General features: G+C 62.9%; 2 protein-coding genes across 2 annotated transcripts; one reads left to right on the forward strand and one right to left on the reverse strand.

Annotated features, from left to right (window-relative positions):
* The first annotated feature begins 1,237 nt into the window (after positions 1 to 1,237).
* On the forward strand, positions 1,238 to 12,018 carry ROBO3 (roundabout guidance receptor 3). Its single transcript, XM_074162532.1, is given in 27 exon segments — positions 1,238 to 1,373; positions 3,345 to 3,671; positions 4,476 to 4,633; positions 4,711 to 4,831; positions 4,907 to 5,045; positions 5,532 to 5,659; positions 5,743 to 5,867; positions 6,338 to 6,509; positions 6,609 to 6,820; positions 7,295 to 7,376; positions 7,461 to 7,629; positions 7,717 to 7,883; positions 7,993 to 8,117; positions 8,202 to 8,421; positions 8,505 to 8,617; positions 8,725 to 8,917; positions 8,920 to 8,978; positions 8,980 to 9,202; positions 9,292 to 9,418; positions 9,502 to 9,605; positions 9,687 to 9,896; positions 9,988 to 10,141; positions 10,212 to 10,379; positions 11,270 to 11,376; positions 11,454 to 11,531; positions 11,612 to 11,719; positions 11,804 to 12,018. Coding segments are annotated over 27 exon segments (4,140 nt in total).
* A 1,518-nt stretch (positions 12,019 to 13,536) lies between these two features.
* ROBO4 (roundabout guidance receptor 4) lies at positions 13,537 to 20,021 on the reverse strand. The gene is made up of 18 exons (XM_074162505.1): positions 19,958 to 20,021; positions 19,797 to 19,841; positions 19,425 to 19,703; positions 19,210 to 19,348; positions 19,004 to 19,131; positions 18,429 to 18,541; positions 18,080 to 18,303; positions 17,867 to 18,014; positions 17,188 to 17,359; positions 16,958 to 17,108; positions 16,743 to 16,873; positions 16,130 to 16,306; positions 15,742 to 16,033; positions 14,911 to 15,648; positions 14,431 to 14,823; positions 14,028 to 14,350; positions 13,779 to 13,913; positions 13,537 to 13,682 (listed from the first exon to the last, which is right to left on the reverse strand). Exons 1-18 carry the CDS (start codon positions 20,019 to 20,021, stop codon positions 13,537 to 13,539), a joined length of 3,798 nt encoding a protein of 1,265 aa, XP_074018606.1.
* Positions 20,022 to 20,273: the final 252 nt, after the last annotated feature.

The raw sequence follows: 20,273 nt of genomic DNA on the forward strand, positions 1-20,273 counted from the left end.
GAAGTGGTGGCCACGCCGCCAGCGTCCCCCGGGGCTCGGGGTCGTGGATGGGAGGCTGTGCACACACACCCCACCCCCAGCAGCCGCGTTTCCCCCTGGGGGGGTCAAGCTGCCTTTTGGGGTTCACTGAGGTTGGGGGTCCCCCGGGTGTAACTTTGGGTGACGGCAGCCTCTCCTCCTCCCCTTCCTCCTCCTCCTCCCTCCAACCCAAGTCACTCTCCCTTTTTCCTCCGGTCTCCCCAATCCCCCCCCGTCCCCTCTCATGGACACCCCCTCAATTCCGGACACCCCCCCGCCCCCCGTCACACTTTCCAAAGCGGGGGGGCGGGGACACCCCCATCTCCCACCCCCCTTCCCCGCACCGCGCTGACCGCGCCCCCCCGCTCTCCCCTGGACCCGGGGGGCGGTGCCGCGGGCTGAGTCGAGCCGCGCTGGGCTGGACTGGGATCTGCTGTGTTGATCTGGATTGGGATGTGCTGGGCTGTGCCAGACTGGGCTGTGCTGGGCTGTGCTGGGCTGAGCCGAGCCGGACTGAGCCAGACTGGGCTGTGCTGGACTGTGCTGGGCTGTGCTGGGCTGAGCCGAGCCGGACTGAGCCAGACTGGGCTGTGCTGGGCTGTGCTGGGCTGAGCCGAGCCGGGCTGAGCCAGACTGGGCTGTGCTGGGCTGAGTCGAGCCGGGCTGAGCCAGACTGGGCTGTGCTGGGCTGTGCTGGGCTGAGCCGAGCCGGGCTGAGCCAGACTGGGCTGTGCTGGGCTGTGCTGGGCTGAGCCGAGCCGGGCTGAGCCAGACTGGGCTGTGCTGGGCTGTGCTGGGCTGAGCCGAGCCGGGCTGAGCCAGACTGGGCTGTGCTGGGCTGTGCTGGGCTGAGCCGAGCCGGGCTGAGCCAGACTGGGCTGTGCTGGGCTGTGCTGGGCTGAGCCGAGCCGGGCTGAGCCAGACTGGGCTGTGCTGGGCTGAGCCAGACTGGGCTTGCTGGGCTGAGCCACACTGGGTTGTGCTGGGCTGAGCCAGGCTGAGCCGAGCCGAACTGGGCTGAGCTGGGCTGGGCTGAGCCGGGCTGGGCTGAGCCAAGGCGAGCCGGGTCGTGCAAAGCCGAGCCGGGCTGAGCCGGACCTGGGCTATACTGGGCTGAGCCGGACCTGGGCTATACTGGGCTGAGCCGGACTGGGCTATACTGGGCTGAGCTGGGCTGGGCTGAGTCGTGCTGGGTCGGACCGAGCCGAGCCGAGCCGGGATGCTGCGGTACCTGCTGAAGACGCTGCTGCAGATGAACCTGTTCGCCGACTCGCTGGGGGCCGAGGGCTCCAACTCCTCCCAGCTCCTGCTCGGCATCAACCGCACCAGCGCCGCGCTCCCGCTCCCCGGCAACGGTACGTGGCGCCGGGTCCCGCTGTCCCCGGGTCCCCGCGTACCACTCTCCCTGTGCCCCGGGTCCCGCCGTCCCGGGGTCCCCAGTCCGGGTCCAGCAGCGATGCTGGAAATAGCCCGCAGCGCACCCCCGCCAGCCCCAGCCGGGGCCCCACCGGCACCAGTCCCGGGTTCCCAAACCTGCCCCCTGTCCCCATACTAGGACCTGCCCCGTGTTCCCAAGCTGGGAGCGACCCAGTGTCCCCAAATCGGCCCCGTGTCCCCGCTCCAGGACCAGCTCCGTGTCCCTGGACCATGAACCGGGAGAGATACTGTGTCCTCAAATGGTCCCCATGATTCCAAACCGGGACCGGTCTGGTGCCCCCAAATCGGGAGCGACCCTGTGTCCCCAAGCCAGCCCCATATCCCCACACCGACCTCCAGACTGTGAACTGGGACTGACCTGGTGTGCCCAAATTGTCCCTGTGTCCCCGGACCAACCCCCAGACCCCAAACTGGGAGCAATCCCATGTCTCTAAACTATCCATGTGTCCCTACACCGACCCCACGTCCCTGAACTGGGAGCAACCCAGTGCCCCCAAACTGTCCCCATGTGCCCACACCAGTCCCCAGACTCCAAACCAGGACCAGCCCCACGTCCCCAAACCAGCACTGTCCCCCCAAACCAACTTCCACGCCCTGAGTTGGGAGAGACTCCATGTCCCCAAACCAGCCCTATGACCCCGAGCCAGGAGGGATCCCAGTGTCCCCAAACTGTCCCCATGTTCCCAGACAAGCCCTGTGTCCCCAAACCACCTCTAGGTCCCCAAATCAACCCCATGTGCCCCAGTGGGGATGGAGTGGGAGGCAGAGGGGGGCAGTCCGGGCCAGCGGCAGGTCCCAGGGGGCCGGGGACAGGGATGTCACCTGATTTTTCATCCCTTTTTGAGCTTTTCTCCTCTTTTTGGCTCTGGGTGGCTGATCAGAACGGGGTGGGGAGGGGAGTCCCAAACCCCCTGCGGGACCCCCTGCCCCGGCACAGCCGGCCTGGCCCCCTGCGTGTCCCAATTAGCCACTGGGCCCAGCTGCAGCCCCTGCGGCCCCTGCTGCGCTCAGGGGGTACCCGGTACCCCGCAGCATCCCTCCCGGTCCCCATGGCAGCCGCATCCAGTCCCCATGGCAACCCTTCCCACCCCCCCAGGGCGCCCCAAATAACGACATTCCCCCTGTGGTGCTCGGGAGCTGGGCAGGAGAAGGGGCTGTGTGCATGTGTGTGCACACGTGGAAATGCAGGAACATGTGTGTGGTGGGTGTGTAAATGAGCAGAGCTGCGTGCATGCATGTGCATGCATGTACATGCATGTGCTTCTGTGGGTACGCAGGGGGGTGTGTTAGAACAAGCTTGTGTGCCCCAACAGAATGCGTGTGTGGATGTGAATGGATTTGTGTGCAAATGTGTGTGCAAATGCATGTCTGTGCGTGCATGCACACCCCTGCATGAATGCACACGTGCACATGCATTTGTGTATGTAAGCGTGTGCATGCACGCCCCTGCATGAACACTCACATATGTGCATGCATGCACGTACACACACATGCAGGGGCATGCATGCCTGCGTGTGCTTAAACACATGCGGTTGCACACATATGCGTTCATGCAGGGGCGTGTGTAAGCACATGTGCGCATGCACACACCTGCACATACCTGCGTGTGCCTGTGTGTCTGTAAGTGCACGCACGTGTGCAAATGTGTGTGGATGCATGCCTGCCTGTGCATGGGTGCCTGCGTTTCCATGCATGTGCATGTGTGTGCAGGCACACGCGTGTCCGGGCATGCATTGGTGCGTGTCACAGCCGCTCCCCGTGGCAGCAGTGACGCTCGGTGACCGCAGCCTGAACTGCAGTGCCAGCCGCGAGCGCTCATGCCACCCCCACCCCAGCATTAATGAGCATTAATCACCCCACTATTAATGAGCGTTCATTAATTCCCGCAGGGTCCCAGCCTCTGCTGGAGGACACGGCCCCCCGCATCGTGGAGCACCCCACGGATCTCCTGGTCTCCAAGGGGGAACCGGCCACCCTGAGCTGCAAGGCCGAGGGTCGCCCGGCGCCGGCGGTGGAGTGGTACAAGGACGGGGAGCGGGTGGAGACGGACCGGGAGGACCCCCGCTCCCACCGCACCCTCCTCCCGGGGGGGGCCCTCTTCTTCCTCCGCATCCTCCACGGCCGGCGGGGGAAGCCCGACGAGGGGGTCTACGTCTGCGTGGCCAGGAATTACCTGGGGGAGGCCATCAGCAGGAACGCCTCGCTGGAGGTGGCCAGTGAGTCCCCAGGAGGGGCACGGCAGGGGGGAGGTTGGGGGGGGGGGGAGGGTTGGATTTTGGGGTGCTGTGGGGGCTGCGGAGACTGGTGCCACTGCTGAGCATGGCTCGGTGTGGTGAGTGGGGGTGAGGGGCTGCCAACCCCCCCAGGCTGGTGCTGCTGAGTGAAAAGGAGTGAAATCAGATGAAAACAAGTGGAAAAAAGTGAAAATAGATCAAAAGAAGTGGAAACAAGTGAAATCAGATGAAAAGTGAAAACAGATTAAAAGAAGTTGAAAATACGGAAAAAAAAAAGTGATAATAAGAGAAAGTAGATGAAAATAAGCGAAAGTAGATGAAAAGAAGAAATGAAACGAAGTTAAAATAATGGAAAATAAAAAAAATGAAAATGAATGAGAAGCAGTGAAAATAAATGAAGATAAGTGAAAAGGAATTAAAATAAGTGAAAATGAGTGAAAACAAATGAAAGTAATTGAAAAGACATGAAAATAGTTGAAAATAATGCAGAATATTTGAAAATAAATTATAATAATTGCAAATAAATTTTAAATAATTAAAAATTAATTAAAATAAATTGCAATAAAGTCCCTGGTGCCACCCCCAGCCTGTCTCCCCTGGGCTGTCAGTGGCTCGGTGGCACCTGCTGGGTCCCCCTGCCCCTGTCCCCAGGGATTATTGGGGGCAGGGGGCAGGGCTAGATTTAGGGGGGGGCAGATCCAGCCATGCTGAGCTGGGACAGTGAGGGGGAGCAGGAGAGGACAGGGACACTGATGCTGGGCTGATGCCATCTGTGTACCCCCCCAGTGCTGCGGGACGATTTCCGCCAGCCCCCCGGGGACGTAGTGGTGGCCGTGGGTGACCCAGCCGTCCTGGAGTGCATTCCCCCCCGCGGCCACCCCGAGCCCAGCGTCTCCTGGAAGAAGGATGGTACTCGGCTCAGTGACAAGGACGAGCACCTGACGGTGAGGGTCCCCCTGCAAAAGCCCACTCCAAAGCGTGGGGCGTCTTGTCCCCCCCAGTTGAACTGGGCTCCCCCCAGATCCGCGGTGGGAAGCTGATGGTAGCCAGCGCACGCAAGAGCGATGCCGGCATCTACGTCTGCGTGGCCACCAACGTGGTGGGGGAGAGGGCTAGTGAACCGGCCGAACTGGTGGTCTTCGGTGCGTGGGAGTCATTTGTGGGCTGTTGGGGGGGGGGCGGTGCCCTCCCGGCGGGACTGACGGCCACCCCCGCAGAGCGCCCAGCCTTCAGCAAGAGGCCTCGCAACCAGGCGGTGCTGGTGGAGGGGACGGTGGAGTTCCCCTGCCAGGCGGTGGGGGACCCGCAGCCAGCGGCGCGGTGGCACAAGGAGGAGGGCGAGATGCCAGCAGGAAGGTAAAGGGGTGGGCGAGGGGCAGTGGGGGACAGGGATAGGGTGGGTGGCTGCGGGGCAGCGGTGTGGCAGTGCTACGGGCTGGCATGGTGCGCGCAGAGCCGCTCGCGTGTCTGACGCATTCTGCATCCCCAAGGCATTGAGTACCTCCATACTCAATGCCCGTGTCGCCATGGCATCCCGTGTCCCTAGCACATCCTGCATTGCTGTCACATCCTGCCCCATCACATCCTGCATCCCCATTGCATCCCACATCCCCATTGCATCCCACATCGCATCCCACCCCATGTGCCCAGCACACCCTGCATCCCTATTGCTTCCTGCATTGCTGTTGTGTCCCACAGCCCCATCACACCCTGCATCCCCATCACATCGCACATCGCCACCACACCCCGCATCCCTGTGGCATCCTGCATCCCTGCGGCACCCCGTGCCCTCGCGGCACCCAGCGCCCTGCTGGCGTGGCGGCCTCGCGGGTTCCCCCCTAGGTGGGAGGTGCTGCCTGACAACACGCTGCGGATCCACCGGCTGCGGGTGGAGGACGAGGGCACCTACACCTGTGTGGTCGACAACAGCGTGGGCCGCTCGGAGGCTTCAGGGACCCTCACAGTGCACGGTAAGGGGGGGTCCCTGGGCGAGCACCCATGGGTGCTGGCAAAGTGGCCCAGCAAGCCCTTTTCTCTCCCCACGCTGTGGCAGTACCCCCCCAGCTCGTCACTGGGCCCCGTGACCAGATTGTCACCCCCGGCCAGAGCGTGACCTTCCAGTGCCAGAGCAAAGGCAACCCACCGCCCGCCGTGTTTTGGCAGAAGGAGGGCAGCCAGGTCTGTCCCTGTCCCCATCCCCGTCACCATCCCCATCCCCGTCCCAATCCCTGTCAGTGTCCCTGTTGCTGTCCCCGTCCCTATCCTTTTCCTTGTTCCCATCCCTGTTCCTGTCCACATTCCTATCCCCGTCTCCATCCCAGTCCCTGTCCCCGTCCTCTTCTACATTCCATTCCATCCCATCCCTATCCTCATCTCCATTCCATCCCTGTCCCCATCTCCATCCCCATCCCTGTATCCATCCCCATCCATATCCCTATTCCATCCCCATCCCTGCCCCATCCACATCTCCATCCCTGTCCCTGTTCCCATTCCTATCCCTGTCCCCATCACATCTCCATCAGCACCCTTATCCCCATCTTTGTACCAATTCCCATTCCCAACCCTGTCCCCATCCCAATCCCATCCTACCCTATCCCCACCACTGACCTCCCTGTCTCAGCCCATTCTGTCCCCCTCCCTCCCTGCAGACGCTGCTGTTCCCAGGCCAGCCCCCGCACCCCACTGCCCGCTTTGCTGTCAGCCCCAGCGGCGCCATCACCATCGCGGACGTGCAGCCCGCCGACGCTGGGTACTACCTGTGCCAGGCCATCAGTGTGGCCGGCAGCATCCTGGCCAAGGCACGTCTGGAGGTTGAAGACGGTAAGTCCCACGCCAGCAGAGAACGTGCATTCGGTGCACGAGTAGCACCCATCCCTGCACCAAGCAATTCCCGTTTTTTCCTCCCATTTTTCACCGTAGCACCAGCTGAGCACCAACCGCCGGTGATGGGCTGGGGTCCCACTAATCAGACAGTGCTGCCGGTGGGGGCCACGGCACGGTTGCTGTGCCCGGTGGGGGGCAGTGACCCCCTGGCCAACGTGGGGTGGCTGAAGGACGGGAGTGCCCTGGTGGGTGCCCAGCCCCGCATCAGCCTGCTGGAGAATGGCACCCTGCAGATCACCAGCCTCCGGGTGAGCCGGCCCGGAGCAGGGGCTCAGGGCACCCACCCCCACGGCCACCCATGGGGTGGCACTGCAGGGATGGGAGGGGCTCCAGGGGGTGGGGAGGGGGTGGTGGTGTGGAGTTAAAGGGCTGTGGGTGCGATGGGTGTAACGGGCAATGGGAGCCCACAGCGGTAGATGCAATGGATGATGGGTTCTCAGGGTGGTGGGTGCGATGCGTGGTGTTTGCAGAGGGTGGTGAGTACTTGGGGTGGTGGGTACAAGGGGTGGTGGGTGCAAAGGGTGATTTGTGCCCAGGGTGGTGGGAGCTCAGAGTGATGGGTGCTCAGGTGGGTGCAAGGGGTAGTGGGGTCAAAAGGCTGTGGGTGCAGAGGGTGGTGCATGCAAAGCGTGGTGGGTGCTCAGGGTGGTGGCTGCAAGGGGTGGTGGGTGCCGAGGTGACGGGTGCTCAGGGTGATGGGGCAGGAGCTCTTGCCCTCCCAGGTGACAGACTCCGGGCACTATGAGTGTGTGGCCACCAGCTCGGCAGGCGAGACACTCTGGGGCAGCTCCTTGAAGGTGCAAGGTGGGTCACAGGGACGTCACTGCGCCAGGTACACCGTGGCACCAGGGGCAAAGCCACCCCAGATCTCCATACGTCTTCCCACAGATGAAGGATCCAGCCTCTCCCCACTGTCCCCTGAGCCTGGCATCCTCCCCAGGCCACCCTCCACCCCCATGGTCACCAATGTCACCAAAAGCAGTGTCACCCTGAGCTGGAAAAGGAACGAGGACAGCAGTGCCACTGATGTCACCTCCTACATCGTGGAGGCTTTCAGGTATCACACAAGCATCCTCACTAGCTGCAGGGGTGATGTGGTGGCTCGGTGTCACCCCACCATTGCGTCATTCCTGTCCCCTGGCAGCCAGGCAGCAGGTGGCCCCTGGCAGACGGTGGCAGCCAACGTGGAGAGTGAGACGTACACAGTGAGTGGCCTTGTCCCCGACACAGTCTATCTCTTCTTGGTGCGGGCAGTCAACGCCTACGGGCTCAGCGACCCCAGTGGCATCTCGGAGCCTGTGCGCACCCAAGGTGAGACCCAGCGGTGATGGTGTCCATGAACCCACCATCCTTGGGAGCATCCCTGCTTGGAGGTGTTGATGGAGGTGTCCGCTGACCCACCACCTTCTCCTGTCTTCAGCAGATGCTAGCCCCACGCAGCAAGGGCTGGACCCTGAGCAGATGCAGAGGGAGCTGGCACAAGTGGCCGTGCACCTCCAGGAGCCTGTGGTGCTGCCGCTGGGCGCCGTCCGCCTCTCCTGGACCGTGAGTGCTGCTCCGTGTGGCCGCTACAGGGCTCTCAGTGCCCAGCACCCCCCCCAGCACCTCACTCTCCCTTTGGGTCCCCAGGTGGAGCCCCAAGCACCCCTCGTTCAGGGGTACCGCGTGCTGTTCCGGCGGCGTGGCGGGCGCTGGGAGGAGGCGCAGGCAGTGCGGGCGCCGGGGGAGCGGGAGGCCCTGCTCACCGAGCTGCGCCGGGGACAGGACTACGAGGTCAAGGTCCGACCCTACTTCCACCAACTCCATGGCCCCGACAGCACCGTGCGAGCCCTGCGCACCCCCGAAGCGGGTGAGTGCGGGGATGCAGGGGATGGCGGGGGTTCCCGGGAACCCTCTGGAGGTGACATCGCATGTGTGTCGTCCCCCCCCCAGCCCCCAGCGCCCCGCCACGAGCTGTCAGCGTGGCTCGTAATGGCACCAGTGTCCGCATCTCATGGCAGCCACCGCCGCCAGCCGAGCAGAATGGCGTTATCCGCAATTACCGGGTAAGGGCAGGTGGTGATGGGGACATGGTGGGTCCCTTCTGTGCCCCCACCATGACACCATGTCACGGTGCCCCATGGATAACCCCATCGTGTTCCATCCCCCTCAGATCTGGTGCTTGGGCAATGAGAGCCGCTTCCACATCAACCAGAGTGTGGAGGGGACAGTGCTGGCAACAGTGCTGCAGGGACTGGTGCCTGGTGTCCCTTACCACGCAGAAGTCGCTGCCGCCACTGGCGCCGGCGTGGGTACCCGGAGTGCCCCTGTCCCCATCCGCATCGGTGAGTCCCTCCTCGCCACCGCCGCACCCATGGGTGGGGGGTGGCAGGGGTCCCCTCAGCGCTGGGGATGGCTCCTCGGCACCCCTGCCCGTGTGTCTCCCTTCTCCATGTCCCTTGCAGCTCCCCTGGCCGAGCAGGATGCAGGGCCGGTGGGTGGGAGCAGCATGGCCGAGCATTTGGCTGAGCTGGTCAGGAGGCCGGCCTTCATCGCTGGCATCGGCGGCGCTTGCTGGGTCATCCTTGCCGCCTTCGCCGTGTGGGTCTACAGTCGCCGCCGGAGGAATAAGGAGCTGAGCCACTTTGCTGGTACGGGGGCGGGTGGGTGCTACACCTGGAACCCCCATCGTCCTGGGACCCATCACCCCACCCGCCACCCACCGCCTCTCTCTTTGCAGCATCCTTCGCCTATACACCCGCCGGTAAGCCTGGAGGAGCCGTGGGGACCAGGCGTGGCCCCTCACCGCCCTCACCCCCACCTCTTTCCACAGTCGCCTTCCCGGCCCCGGCACGCGGCAGCCCCAGGTAACCCCCCAGTACCCACCCCTCTCCCCGGGACCCCCAGCACCGACCGACCGCCGGCATCCCTTCACCCCTTCTCCTTGCAGGGCAGCTGCCGGTGGGGGCCACCTGTGGCTGGCAGATATGTGGCGCAGCGGCGGGGCGGCCGGTGCTTCCAGCTGCTTGGGGACCACCGAGAGATACTACAATGGTGAGGCGTCATCATGGGGATGGGTGACTTGGACTGGGGGAAGTCACAGTCAATGCTGACGGTGCTGATCGCCTTCTGCAGAGGCCGGCATCACCCGTTACATCGCCCAGACGGAGCAGTTTGGGGCGGGGGCCAGCGAGGGGCCAGTTTACAGCACCATTGAGGCAGGGGGCGAGGAGCTCCGCACCTTCCCCCGTCCCTTCTCGCAGCACGGGACCCCCTACCTTGGGGGGGGTCCCCAGCCGATGGATGCCCCGGCCCCTCAGGCACCACACGGCCGGGCCGAGCATGGTAGGGCAGTGGGATGTGTAGGGAGACACACGGGTGCAGGTGGTATGGTCCCCTCCCCGCAGCCCAACCCTGGCATCCTTCCTTGCCGCAGGGGCCAAAAGGAAGAAGCTGGGACAAGCGGTGAAACCGCCAGCGGTGAGCTGGACGGAGCTGCTGCCCCCGCCACCCTCGGCCAGCGAGCTCAGCCAGTGCACCCAGGAGGAGGATGAGGAAGAGGAGGATGAAGAGGAAGAGACAGCTGGAGGGTGAGTTTAGGAGCCCGGGGGGCTGGGACATGCTGGCCCCAGCACCCACCCTGTGGCCCCCACCCTGCAGGTTGGGGATGGAGGAGTGGTACCCCAGTGAGCATGTCCCCTGTGTCACCGCCACATCCTCACCTGCTGCCTCCTCCGGCTGCCAGTCCACCGCCACGCTGACGCCATCACCACATACCACCGAGGACATCCCTCGCCTCCGTGATTTTGATAGCCCCGGCCTGCTCCGGTAGGAGATAGGTCTCACTTGGTCCAGCCATGCCATTGGCGTCTGGATGTCCATTGGGGTCCAGATGTCCCACCATGATCCAGATGTCCCATCACAATCCGTTCATGTTGTCACAATCTGTGTGTTCATGCTGTCCCATCGTGGTCCGGCCATGCCATTGGGTTCCAGATGTCCCATTGTGGTCTAGATGTCCAACCATGGTCCAAATGTCCCTTCATGATCCATACATATTGTCACCATCCATCCCTGCTGTCTGGTCATGCTCTGGCCATGCCATCATGGCCCATCCATGACACTGTGGCATGACAATCCAGCTGTGCCACCACAATGCGGCTGTGCTGTCATGAGCTGGCTGGGACATTGCCATCCAGCTGTGCTGTTGTGGCCCGGCTCTGCCACGATCCAGTGGTGCCACTGCAATCTAGCTGTGCCATCGCCATACCGGCATGCCACTGCAACGCAGCAGTGGCATCAGGCTCCACCTGTACCATTGCAATCCAGCTGTGTGATGGCAACCCAGCTGTGCTGTGATCCAGCTGTGCAGCTGGCAGCCCAGCTATACATTTGCAATACAGCTATGCAGTCATTATCCAGCTGTGCCCCAGCTGTGAGATAACAACCCTGTGGTGCAGCCACGATCCAGCTGTGGCCCTGCTGTCCAGCTGTGGCCCTTCAGCCAGCTGTGCCACTGCACATGTCCAGTTGCAATCCAGCTGTGGCCCTGCCATCCAGCTGCGATGCTTCAACCCACCCATTGCCATCCAGCTGTGCCACCACAATGCAGTTTCCCCCTGCTCTGGCACAGCACAGTGACGGGGGCATCCTGCCAGCGCAACAGCTGCCACCGAGCCCCCCACCCATGGCTTCACCCCACACCCCATCTTTGCCAGGAGACCCCCACACGGCGCCGCTACCCCCCCCCAGGCACCCAGCCCCCTGCCGAGTCCAGATGCTGGGGAGGGCCACCGACCACAAGCCCGTCGCCCCCTTGGCACAGGTGAGCCCTGGGGAGCCATTTTGGGTGGGTGGGGGTCTCACTGGCTGGGGGGGGACTGATGCTGCCATCACCCCCAGGGAAAACCCGTGGGGAGACCCCAAAAAGCCGCCTGAAGCCCAAATGCAGCCGCTACCACCGGGAAAAGCAGCCAGGAGGTGAGTGGGGTGTGGGGAAAAAGAGGGGAGTTTGGAAGGGTCCATGGGGGGCTCAGCCCTCTCCTCCCTCTCTGATGCAGATTTGCCACCACCGCCACTGCCGCCACCGGGAGAGACCCCTGGCCCCTTGCAGGAGCGGGAGCTGAGCGGGGCTGAGCGCAAGGTCACCCATCGCCTACCCCGCAGGGGTAAGCTGGAGCAACCGGCCCTGTGCCGAAGGGGTTGGGGGTGTGTGTCAACCCCCAGCCCCAACCTTGTCCCCTCCCTTGCAGACGAAGTCGCCCCCTACGGGAAACTCTCCTGCCTGCCGCGGGGTCAAGCATCCGGCAGCTGCTCCACGACAGGCAGCATCTCGTCCCGTGGCTCCACTGGCTCCCGCGGCCATGGTTCAGGGCGCAGCCGGACACTGGGGGACCGCAGCGAAGGGATCGGCCATCGCCGCCGCCCAGGTCCCCCATTTCCCTGCCCATCACAGGAGAAGCAATGAAGCAGAGGGCAAGCTGGTGGCTGGGTTGGGGACACAGGGATGGGGACACGATAGGGACAGGGAGGATGTTCTTTAATTTCTGAGTGGCACCATGTAAATAGGGTTGCACAGAGCCAGTGGCTGGTAGGTGGCAGTGCAAGCTGGGGACAAAGATGCTCGGGGTGGGACAAAGACAGTCAGGATGTACTAGGACGCTTGGGAGGGATGAGGATGCTCAGGGAGGGATGTGGAAGGTGCTCAGGGAGGGAAGAGGACCCTGAAGACAAGGACAGTTGGGAGGGACAAGGCCTCTGGGGAGGGACAAGGATGCTCAGGAGGGATGAAGACCCTGGGGACAGGGACAATTGGGAAGGATGAGGATGGTTGGGGAGGCCAAGGACAGTTGCTAGGGATGAAGACACTGAGGAGGGACCAGGATGCTCAGGAGGGATGAGGAGGATGCAGGGAGAGATGAGGACCCTGGGGACAAGGACAGTTGGGTGAGATGAGGATGCTTTGGGAGGCCAAGGACAGTCATGAAAGATGAGGATGAGATGCTGGGGAGGGATGAGGAGGATGCTCAGGTGAGGCAAGGATCCTGGGGACAAGAACAGTTGGGAGGGACCAGGAGGATGGGGAGGGACAAGGATGGCTGAGAAGGATGAGGATAGTTGGAAGGGATGAGGACAGCTGGGGGGACGAACATACATGGGAGGAACAAGGACAAGGACATTGCAGAGGGATGAGGGTGCTGGGGAGGGACAAGGAATGTTGGGGGACAAGGGTGCTTGGGGGCACGAGGACACTGGGGAAGTATTGGGACACCCAGTGGTTGAGGACCGCTGGGTGGAAGAGGACATGTGGGAAAGACAAGGTTGCTTGAGAGGGACAAGGACAGTAGGGAGGGATGAGGAGGATGGTCACAGAGGGGTGAGGATGGTGTAGAGAGATGAGGAGACTTGACGGTGGGCAAGGACAGTTGGGGATGGATGAGGATGCTCAGGAGGGATGAGAACCCTGGGGGTGAGGATCGTTAGGAGGGATGAGGACATTTGGAGGGGGCACAAGGACATTCAGGAAGGACAAGGTGGCTTGGGAGGGACAAGGACACTTAGGAGGGCCAAGGATGGTTGAGGTGGGACAAGGGTGCTGAGGAAGGATGCGGATGGTCAGGAGGAATGAGAACTGTCAGTGGTGATGAGGATGGTCGGGAGGACAATGACCCTGGGGAAGGACAAGGACACTTGGAATGGATGACGGTACTTGGGTTGGGTGAGGCTGGTTGGGGCATGAGGATGCTGGGGAAGGAGGAGGACACTGGAGAGGGACAAGCACATTTGGAGGGGATGAGGACACTTGGGGAGGATGAGAATGCTGGGGAGGGATGGGGAATTTAGGGAGGGATGGGGACACCGGGGAAGGATGAGGACACTTGGGGAAGACACTGATGCTGAAGAAGGAGGGACACCTGCCCACCTTGGTGCCACCCACCTTGGTGGGTGACTTTTGTTAGAAAAGAGCCCCTTTTTGGGGAACTTCTTAATAAAGCTGGTTTTTGGCTGAGCTGAGGGGACTCTGGCCTTGCTGCATCCTACACCCTGTGGACTGCACTGCTCCTGTCCCTCCTGTCCCTGTCTCACCACCCACCCTGACCCAGGGGCTGTCACTCCCCATCCCGTGGCCACCTGAAAAAAAAAGGGGACATTTTCTAGCACTCCGCAATGGGTGACACCCTGCACCACTCCTGGTGCCCATCACCCCTGTGTCAGGGCACCACTCACCATGCTGTGGGATGCCTGCAGCCGCTTCCATCCCAGGTCTCCACGGCACTCCCAGTGCCATCCCCCAGTCCCAGGTGGGGGTGGGGACCCCAGGCGAGAAGACACCCTCCAAGGGTGATGGTGGTGGTGATTGACCTGCTGGGGAGAAGGCAGGAGATGAAGAAGGTATCACCATGGTGTCATGATGGGGCCACCTTCCCCGAGGAGGTGATGACGCTCAGGGTCAGGGTGGAGGAACCTATCACTCACCCCCATAGCTCCCATCGGTGTCCTCGAGGCTGAAGCAGAGGCCATCGATGGCCACTGCCAGCGCCCGGGCAAAGCTGGCGTCCAGGAGGAAGGAGCCATCGCAGGAGCTCACCAAGCTGCAGCGGGCGCTGGCAAAGTTGTCCTCCGAGACAGACCCCCAGCCATTCAGCAGCGAACCCCCTGGTGAGCCCCTTGTCACTGGCCTCTCTTCCTCTTCCTCCTCTTCTTCCTCCTCCTCCTCACCCAGCTCGGAGGCTGGTGGCCCATAGATGTAGCCGTAGGTGTGTAGCGGCAAGGACTGTGGCATGGTCGGTGCTGAGGGGCTGTGGGGGACACAGCAGGGATGCTGCTGGCACCGGGGAATGCTGCCATCATGGTGGTGTCCCAGGGGGATGGAGTGTACCTGGGGCAGATGGTGTCCTGGTCCATCTCCAGGTCCTCGGCCACCCGCTGTGGCGTCAGGACCCCATCGCTGAGCACTGGCGAGAGGTGCCCAGGGAGTGGGGACCTGTCCCTGGGGTGCCTGGTGGCGGGGGGTGTGTCCTTGGGGTACCTGATGGCCAGAAACATGTCCCTTGAGTGTCTGATCACCAGTGATGTGTCCCTGCAGTGCCTGGTGACCAGGGACATGTCCTTGTAGTACCTGCCACCCAAGAATGTGTCCGTGCGGTGACCAGGGGCTGGGGACTTCTCCTCAGGGCGTCTGGTGACTGGGGATGTGTCCCTTGGGTGCCTGCTGGCTGGGGATGTGTCCTTGGGGTGCCTGGTGACTGGTGACATGTCCTCAAGGTACCTGCTGGACAGGAACATGTTTCTTCAGTGCCTGGTCATCAGTGATGGGTCCCTGGGGTGCCTGGTGGCCAGGGACATGTCCTTGCAGTACCTGGTGGACAGGAACTTGTCCCTGCAGTGCGCAGTGGCTGGGGACTTCTCCTTGGGGAGCCTAGTGACTGGGGACTTGTCCCTTGGGTGCCCACTGGTTGGGAATGTGTCCTTGGGGTGCCTGGTGGCTGGTGACATGTCCTTGGGGTACCTGCTGTCCAGAAACTTGTCCCTGTGGTGCCCAGGGACTGGGGACATCTCCTCGGGGTGCCTGGTGACCAGGGACATGTCCCTAGGGCACCTGGTGACCAGGGATGTGTCCTCAGGGTGCCTGGTGGCTGAGATTGTGTCCTTCTGGTGCCTAGTGGCTGATGACAGGTCCCTGGGGTGTCTGGTGGCCGGGGACATGACTCTAGGGTGCCTGGTGACTGGTGACACATCCTTAGGGTGTCTGGTGGCCAGGAACATGTCCTTGGGGTTCTCAGTGACCAGGGACATGTCCCTAGGGTGCCTGGTGACCAGTGACACATCCCTGGGGCTCTCAGTGACTGAGGATGTGTCCCTGGGGCGCCGGGTGGCCGGAGATGTGTCCCTGGGGATCCCAGTGACCATGGCACCCATGTCCTTGGGATGTCTCGTGGCTGGAGACATGTCCCTGGGGTTACCAGTGACCGGGGACATGTCCTTGGGGTGCCTGGTGACAGGGGATGTGTCCCTGGGGATACCAGTGACCGGGGACATGTCCTTGGGGCTCCTGGTGACTGGGGACGTGTCTCTGGGACATACAGTGGCTGGGGACCTGCAGGTGGAAGGAACACAGTGGCTTTTGCAGCATAGGGTCAGGGTGGGGGGCACACATCTGCGTCCCCAAGGTAGGGACACACAGACTCACCGGGTCACAGGCAGGTGCCAGGCGTGGGGTGGCCTCGGTGGTGTCACCGGTAAGCCAGTGACACCAGAGGCCAGTGAGGCGCTGCCCCGACGTGGTTTTGGAGAGCTGAAGACCGGCAGCTGCCGCAGGTCCCCTCTGGCCAGCACGGCGGTGTCGGTGTCACCGTCCTCGTGTCCCCTTTGCTGAGGCCACCCGGCTGCTGGCCCAAAATCCGTCCCCCACTCACCTCCTCTCCCAGGGACCTGGCTGGGGCCACCTGTGAGCAGTGGGGTGCTGTGTACTTGGTGCAGCTCTGCATGGGGCAGGGGGACACAGAGCCGTGAGTCCCCCCGCGAGACACACTCCCCGGTGTATCCCCCTGCCCCCTTGTGTCCCCCCTCATACCCACCTCTCTTGCGGATACGCTCCCAGGGTGCGGGGTTTGGGGTGCTGGGTGAGGTGTGCACTCCAGGGTGTCCCCCAATGTAGCACCCTGCGTCCCCAAGGGGCGGCGGGTGCCCCCTGCGGAGGCTGCTGCGCTTGGGGGGTGTGGGGGGGCCGAGGCTTGATGGCTCCAAGGACAGGGCTGGAGAGACGAGAGCAGTCAGGGCACCCATGGGTGCTGAGCTGGGTGTCCCTTCTCCCCTCTGTCCGCAGATCTGTCTGTCCCCAGGCCCCTGCTGCCTGCAGAGTGGGTCCCACAGCAATGGGGGGCACCCAGGTGGGGGTCCCATGGCATCGAGGAGGGTCCTAGGCATAAGGTGGGGGTCTTGGGCACCCTTAGCAGGCCTCATAGCACCCAGTGAGGGTCCTAGGCACTGGGTGGGGGTCCCATGGCAGTGGGTGAGAGATGCCACGGAACTGGGTGGGGGTCCCATGACACCAGATGGGGGTCCCTGACCCAGCGGCTCACTGGAGGAGTAGAGGTCCAATGGCTCTGGGAGTCTCTGCCCCATGGAGCTCACTGGAGGGGTGGGGGTCCCATGGCCCTGCGTGGGGGTCCCAGTGCCCATGAGGCTCACTGGAGGGGTGGGGGTCCCTGCTATCACTGCCCAGGAGCCGGCTGCTGAGGCTGCTGCTGCTGCTGAGGTTGTGAGGGGCACATCCAGGTTTCCAGGGGCCACCGAGCCACGGTGAGTCACCAGCCACCAGCCTGTGGGGTGGGAGGTGCCATCAGGTTATCCTATCCCCACCACGCAGGGGGATCCCCCATGTCCCCCACCCTATGGACGCTCACCTGTGGCGAGCCGCAGCATCCTGGCTGGCACGGCGCTGGCAGAGGAGGAGGAGGAGGGCGAGCAAGGCCAACCAGAGCAGTGAGCCAGCGGCTGCAATGACGGCAGGCTGCCGCAGCACCTGCACCACTCTAGTGCTCCTCGCCGTCACCCCTGCAAGGGTCCCACCAGTGTCACTCCTGTGCCATCATTTTGACCCTCCCTGCACCCTGCCTCGCTCCCTGTCCCCTACCCAGGATGCTGCAGGTGGCATTGCTGAGGACTCCCAGCCCTGCACCATTGAAAGCTGCCACCTGGACACAGAATTCGGCCCCAGCGCTTGGGAGGAAGGTTTCCAGGTGGTGGGTGCCTCCGTCCACTGTCCCGTTGATGGGACGTTGCCAGCCTTCTCCCATTGACCAGACCTGGCAGGCACCAAGAAGATGGGTCCCCTTAGATGAATTGCCTTGATGGATCCTCATTGTTGGATCCCAACAGGATTGACCCCCCTTGAATGGACCCCCTTGGATGGGCCCCCTTGGATGGATCCCCTTGATGGACCCCCATTGATGGATCCCTCTTGGACAGACCTCATAGATGAATACCTAGGTTGAACCCCATTGGATGGACCCCTTGGATGACCTCCTTCCTTAGTTTGGCCCCTTGGATGGATTCTCCCTGTAGATGGATCTCCCAGGATGGACCTCTACCTTGGGTGACCCCCTTGGACGAACCTCCTTATCGAGATCCTTCTTGGATGGACCCCTTGGATGGATTTCCCCTTGGACAGACACTCCTTGGATGGCCACCCTTGGATAGACCCCCACCTTTGATAGGCTCCTTTCTTGGATGGATCTGCCTTAGACAGGTGCCTTGGATGGACGCTCCTTGGCCAGAATCCCCTAAGCCCCCTATGCCTCACCACCCCAAACCTTGTAACCCCGGATGATGCCATTGTGGGCCTCAGGAGGAGGTGGCTCCCATCTCACGACCACGGTGCCGTTCCCCGTCTCAGCCTCGCCCACGGTGACGTGCTGGGGTGCTGCGCTTGGCACTGCCGGGATGGAGGTGCTGAGACCCCTGGAACCCCCAACCGACCTCCCCATCCTCCAGGTGGGCATCCCTGGGAGCGCCTCATGCCCAACTCACCTTCCTCGGGTATCCAGAGGTGCCTGCTGTTGCTGTCCAAGCCCTGGGTCCCTCCAGCATAGGGTTGGACCTTGAACTCATACTTGTAGCCCCTGCGGAGCGCGGGGATGATGGTGCTGAGCTCCCTGCCTGCGTTGTGCTGGGTCCAGGAGGTGGTGGCAGGGAGCAGGCAGCGGTACAGCACCATGTAGCCCTCTGGCACCGGTGCCGGCGTCAGCATCTGGAGGGGATGGGAAGGGTTACGAGGCATGGTGGGACACAGATGGGACACAGGGATGGGGCTCCAGCCTCAACCCTGTGTCCCATCCCACCCCTGTGGTGGGGACATCCCAACATCACACCAACCCGCCAGCGGAGCCAGACGGCGGCAGTGGGCAGTGCAGTGCCGTTGTCTAGGTGCAGCCGCACGGCCAGCAGGTCCCGTGGCACAGCTTCCTGCCGACCCATCGGCAGGCGGTCTATGGGGCAGAGGAAAGATAACAGCGGCCCTGGGCAGGAGCAAGGTCCCTCAGCACCCAGCCCAGATACCCATGCCTGGAGACCCTGAAGTCTCCTTAGAAAGACACACTCAAATGGACCCTTTGGATGGACACCTCTTGGATGGATCCCCTTGGGCAGATACCCTTTGATGAATCTGTCTTGGATGGACCTCCTTTGATGGACGCCATGATAGACTCCCATTGATGCATCCCCCTTAGACGGACCCTTTGAATGGATGCCTCTTGTTGGATCCTCCATTAATGGACCTCCCACCATGGACAATCCCCCTTAAATAGACCTCTCTTGGACAGACTCCCCTTGGGTGACCTCCTTGGATGAACCCCATTAGATGGACCCCATTAGATGGCTCCCTTTGCATGGACCCCCAGATGACTCTGGGTCCCCACGGCAGTGGAGGCCACAGAGATCCCACCACTCACTGTCCACGCGGAGGCGGGCGGCGGCGGCGGTGGTGCCCAGCTGGCTCTGTGCCGTGCACACGTAGGTGCCGGCATCAGTGGGCGTCACAGCGTAGAGACGCAACGTGTTCTCCCGATCCACCTCATGCCTGTGGGTCACCAGGTCTCCATCAGCCCCATCATCACCCCACCCGGGGGTGGGACACCTCCACCCTGCCACTACCTACCTGCCCCAGGGCAGGTCCCCACGTTCCTTGTGCCACTGCACCCGCGGCGCTGGGTCACCCTGGGCGCCACAGTCCAGCTCCACAGTACTGCCGGCCACCGCCACGGTGTCACTTGGGCGCCGCACAATGGTCGGCTTCTCTGTGGGGGACATTGAGGATGTGGCATCAGGACCAAGTGTGACGCGTTCCCCACCCATGGGACACCCTTGGCTTACCCAGAACAGAGACGCGGGCGCCCCGGCTCTCCCTCTCGGCCGCCGCATTGGCCGCCACGCAGATGTAGATCCCGGAGTCACTCCGCCGCGCCGGTGCCACCCGCAACTTCCCATTGGTGACCACATACCGGTCACCCACCAAGTCCAAGGTCACCCCGTCCTTCTTCCAGGTGACGCGGGGTTCAGGGTGCCCCGAGGGGGGGACACAATCCAGCTCCAACACTTGCCCCACCGTGGCCACCAAATCCCCTGGCTGCAGGCGGAAATTGTCTCGCAGCGCTGCGGTGAGGAGGGGACACCATGGGTGGGGGGAGGCAGGACAGGATTTTTTGGGGTCCCCCCACCCACATCATCCCCACAGAGTCTCCTTACCAGCTGTGGTTTGGGGTGCTGGGGCTGTGGTGGGGGTGTGGCAGCCTGTGGGGTGACATGGAGGACGGTGGGTGCACTGAGCAGGCATGGTCTCAGCCACAGTGGGTGGGTGGGGGACAGAGTTAAGGGTATTTTGCCCCCCCCCCGGGGGCTCCACTCACCTCCTCGGGGCAGCGCAGCGAGGCAGAGCCCCAACCCCAATGCCGTCACCCAGCTGCCCGCCATGCTGGCTCCGGCGAGCCTTCCTGCTTCCTCCCTAAATCCCAGTCCCTCCCTGCCGGCACCGGGGCTGGCTCCGGCTCCGGATGGGGGGTGACAATAGCCGGACATGAGGGCCGGGAAGCGCCGGGGGAAGAGATGGACACAAACAGCTCAGCCAAGCCACGGCGGTGGGAGCACCCAGTTGCCGTGGCATGGGCAGCACCTGGAGGCAGCGGGGTTGGGGACACCGGTGTTTAATGAATTTAATTAATCAGA

Source organism: Numenius arquata, chromosome 22 (assembly GCF_964106895.1).
Source record: "Numenius arquata chromosome 22, bNumArq3.hap1.1, whole genome shotgun sequence".
In the NCBI taxonomy this organism is placed as follows: domain Eukaryota; kingdom Metazoa; phylum Chordata; class Aves; order Charadriiformes; family Scolopacidae; genus Numenius; species Numenius arquata.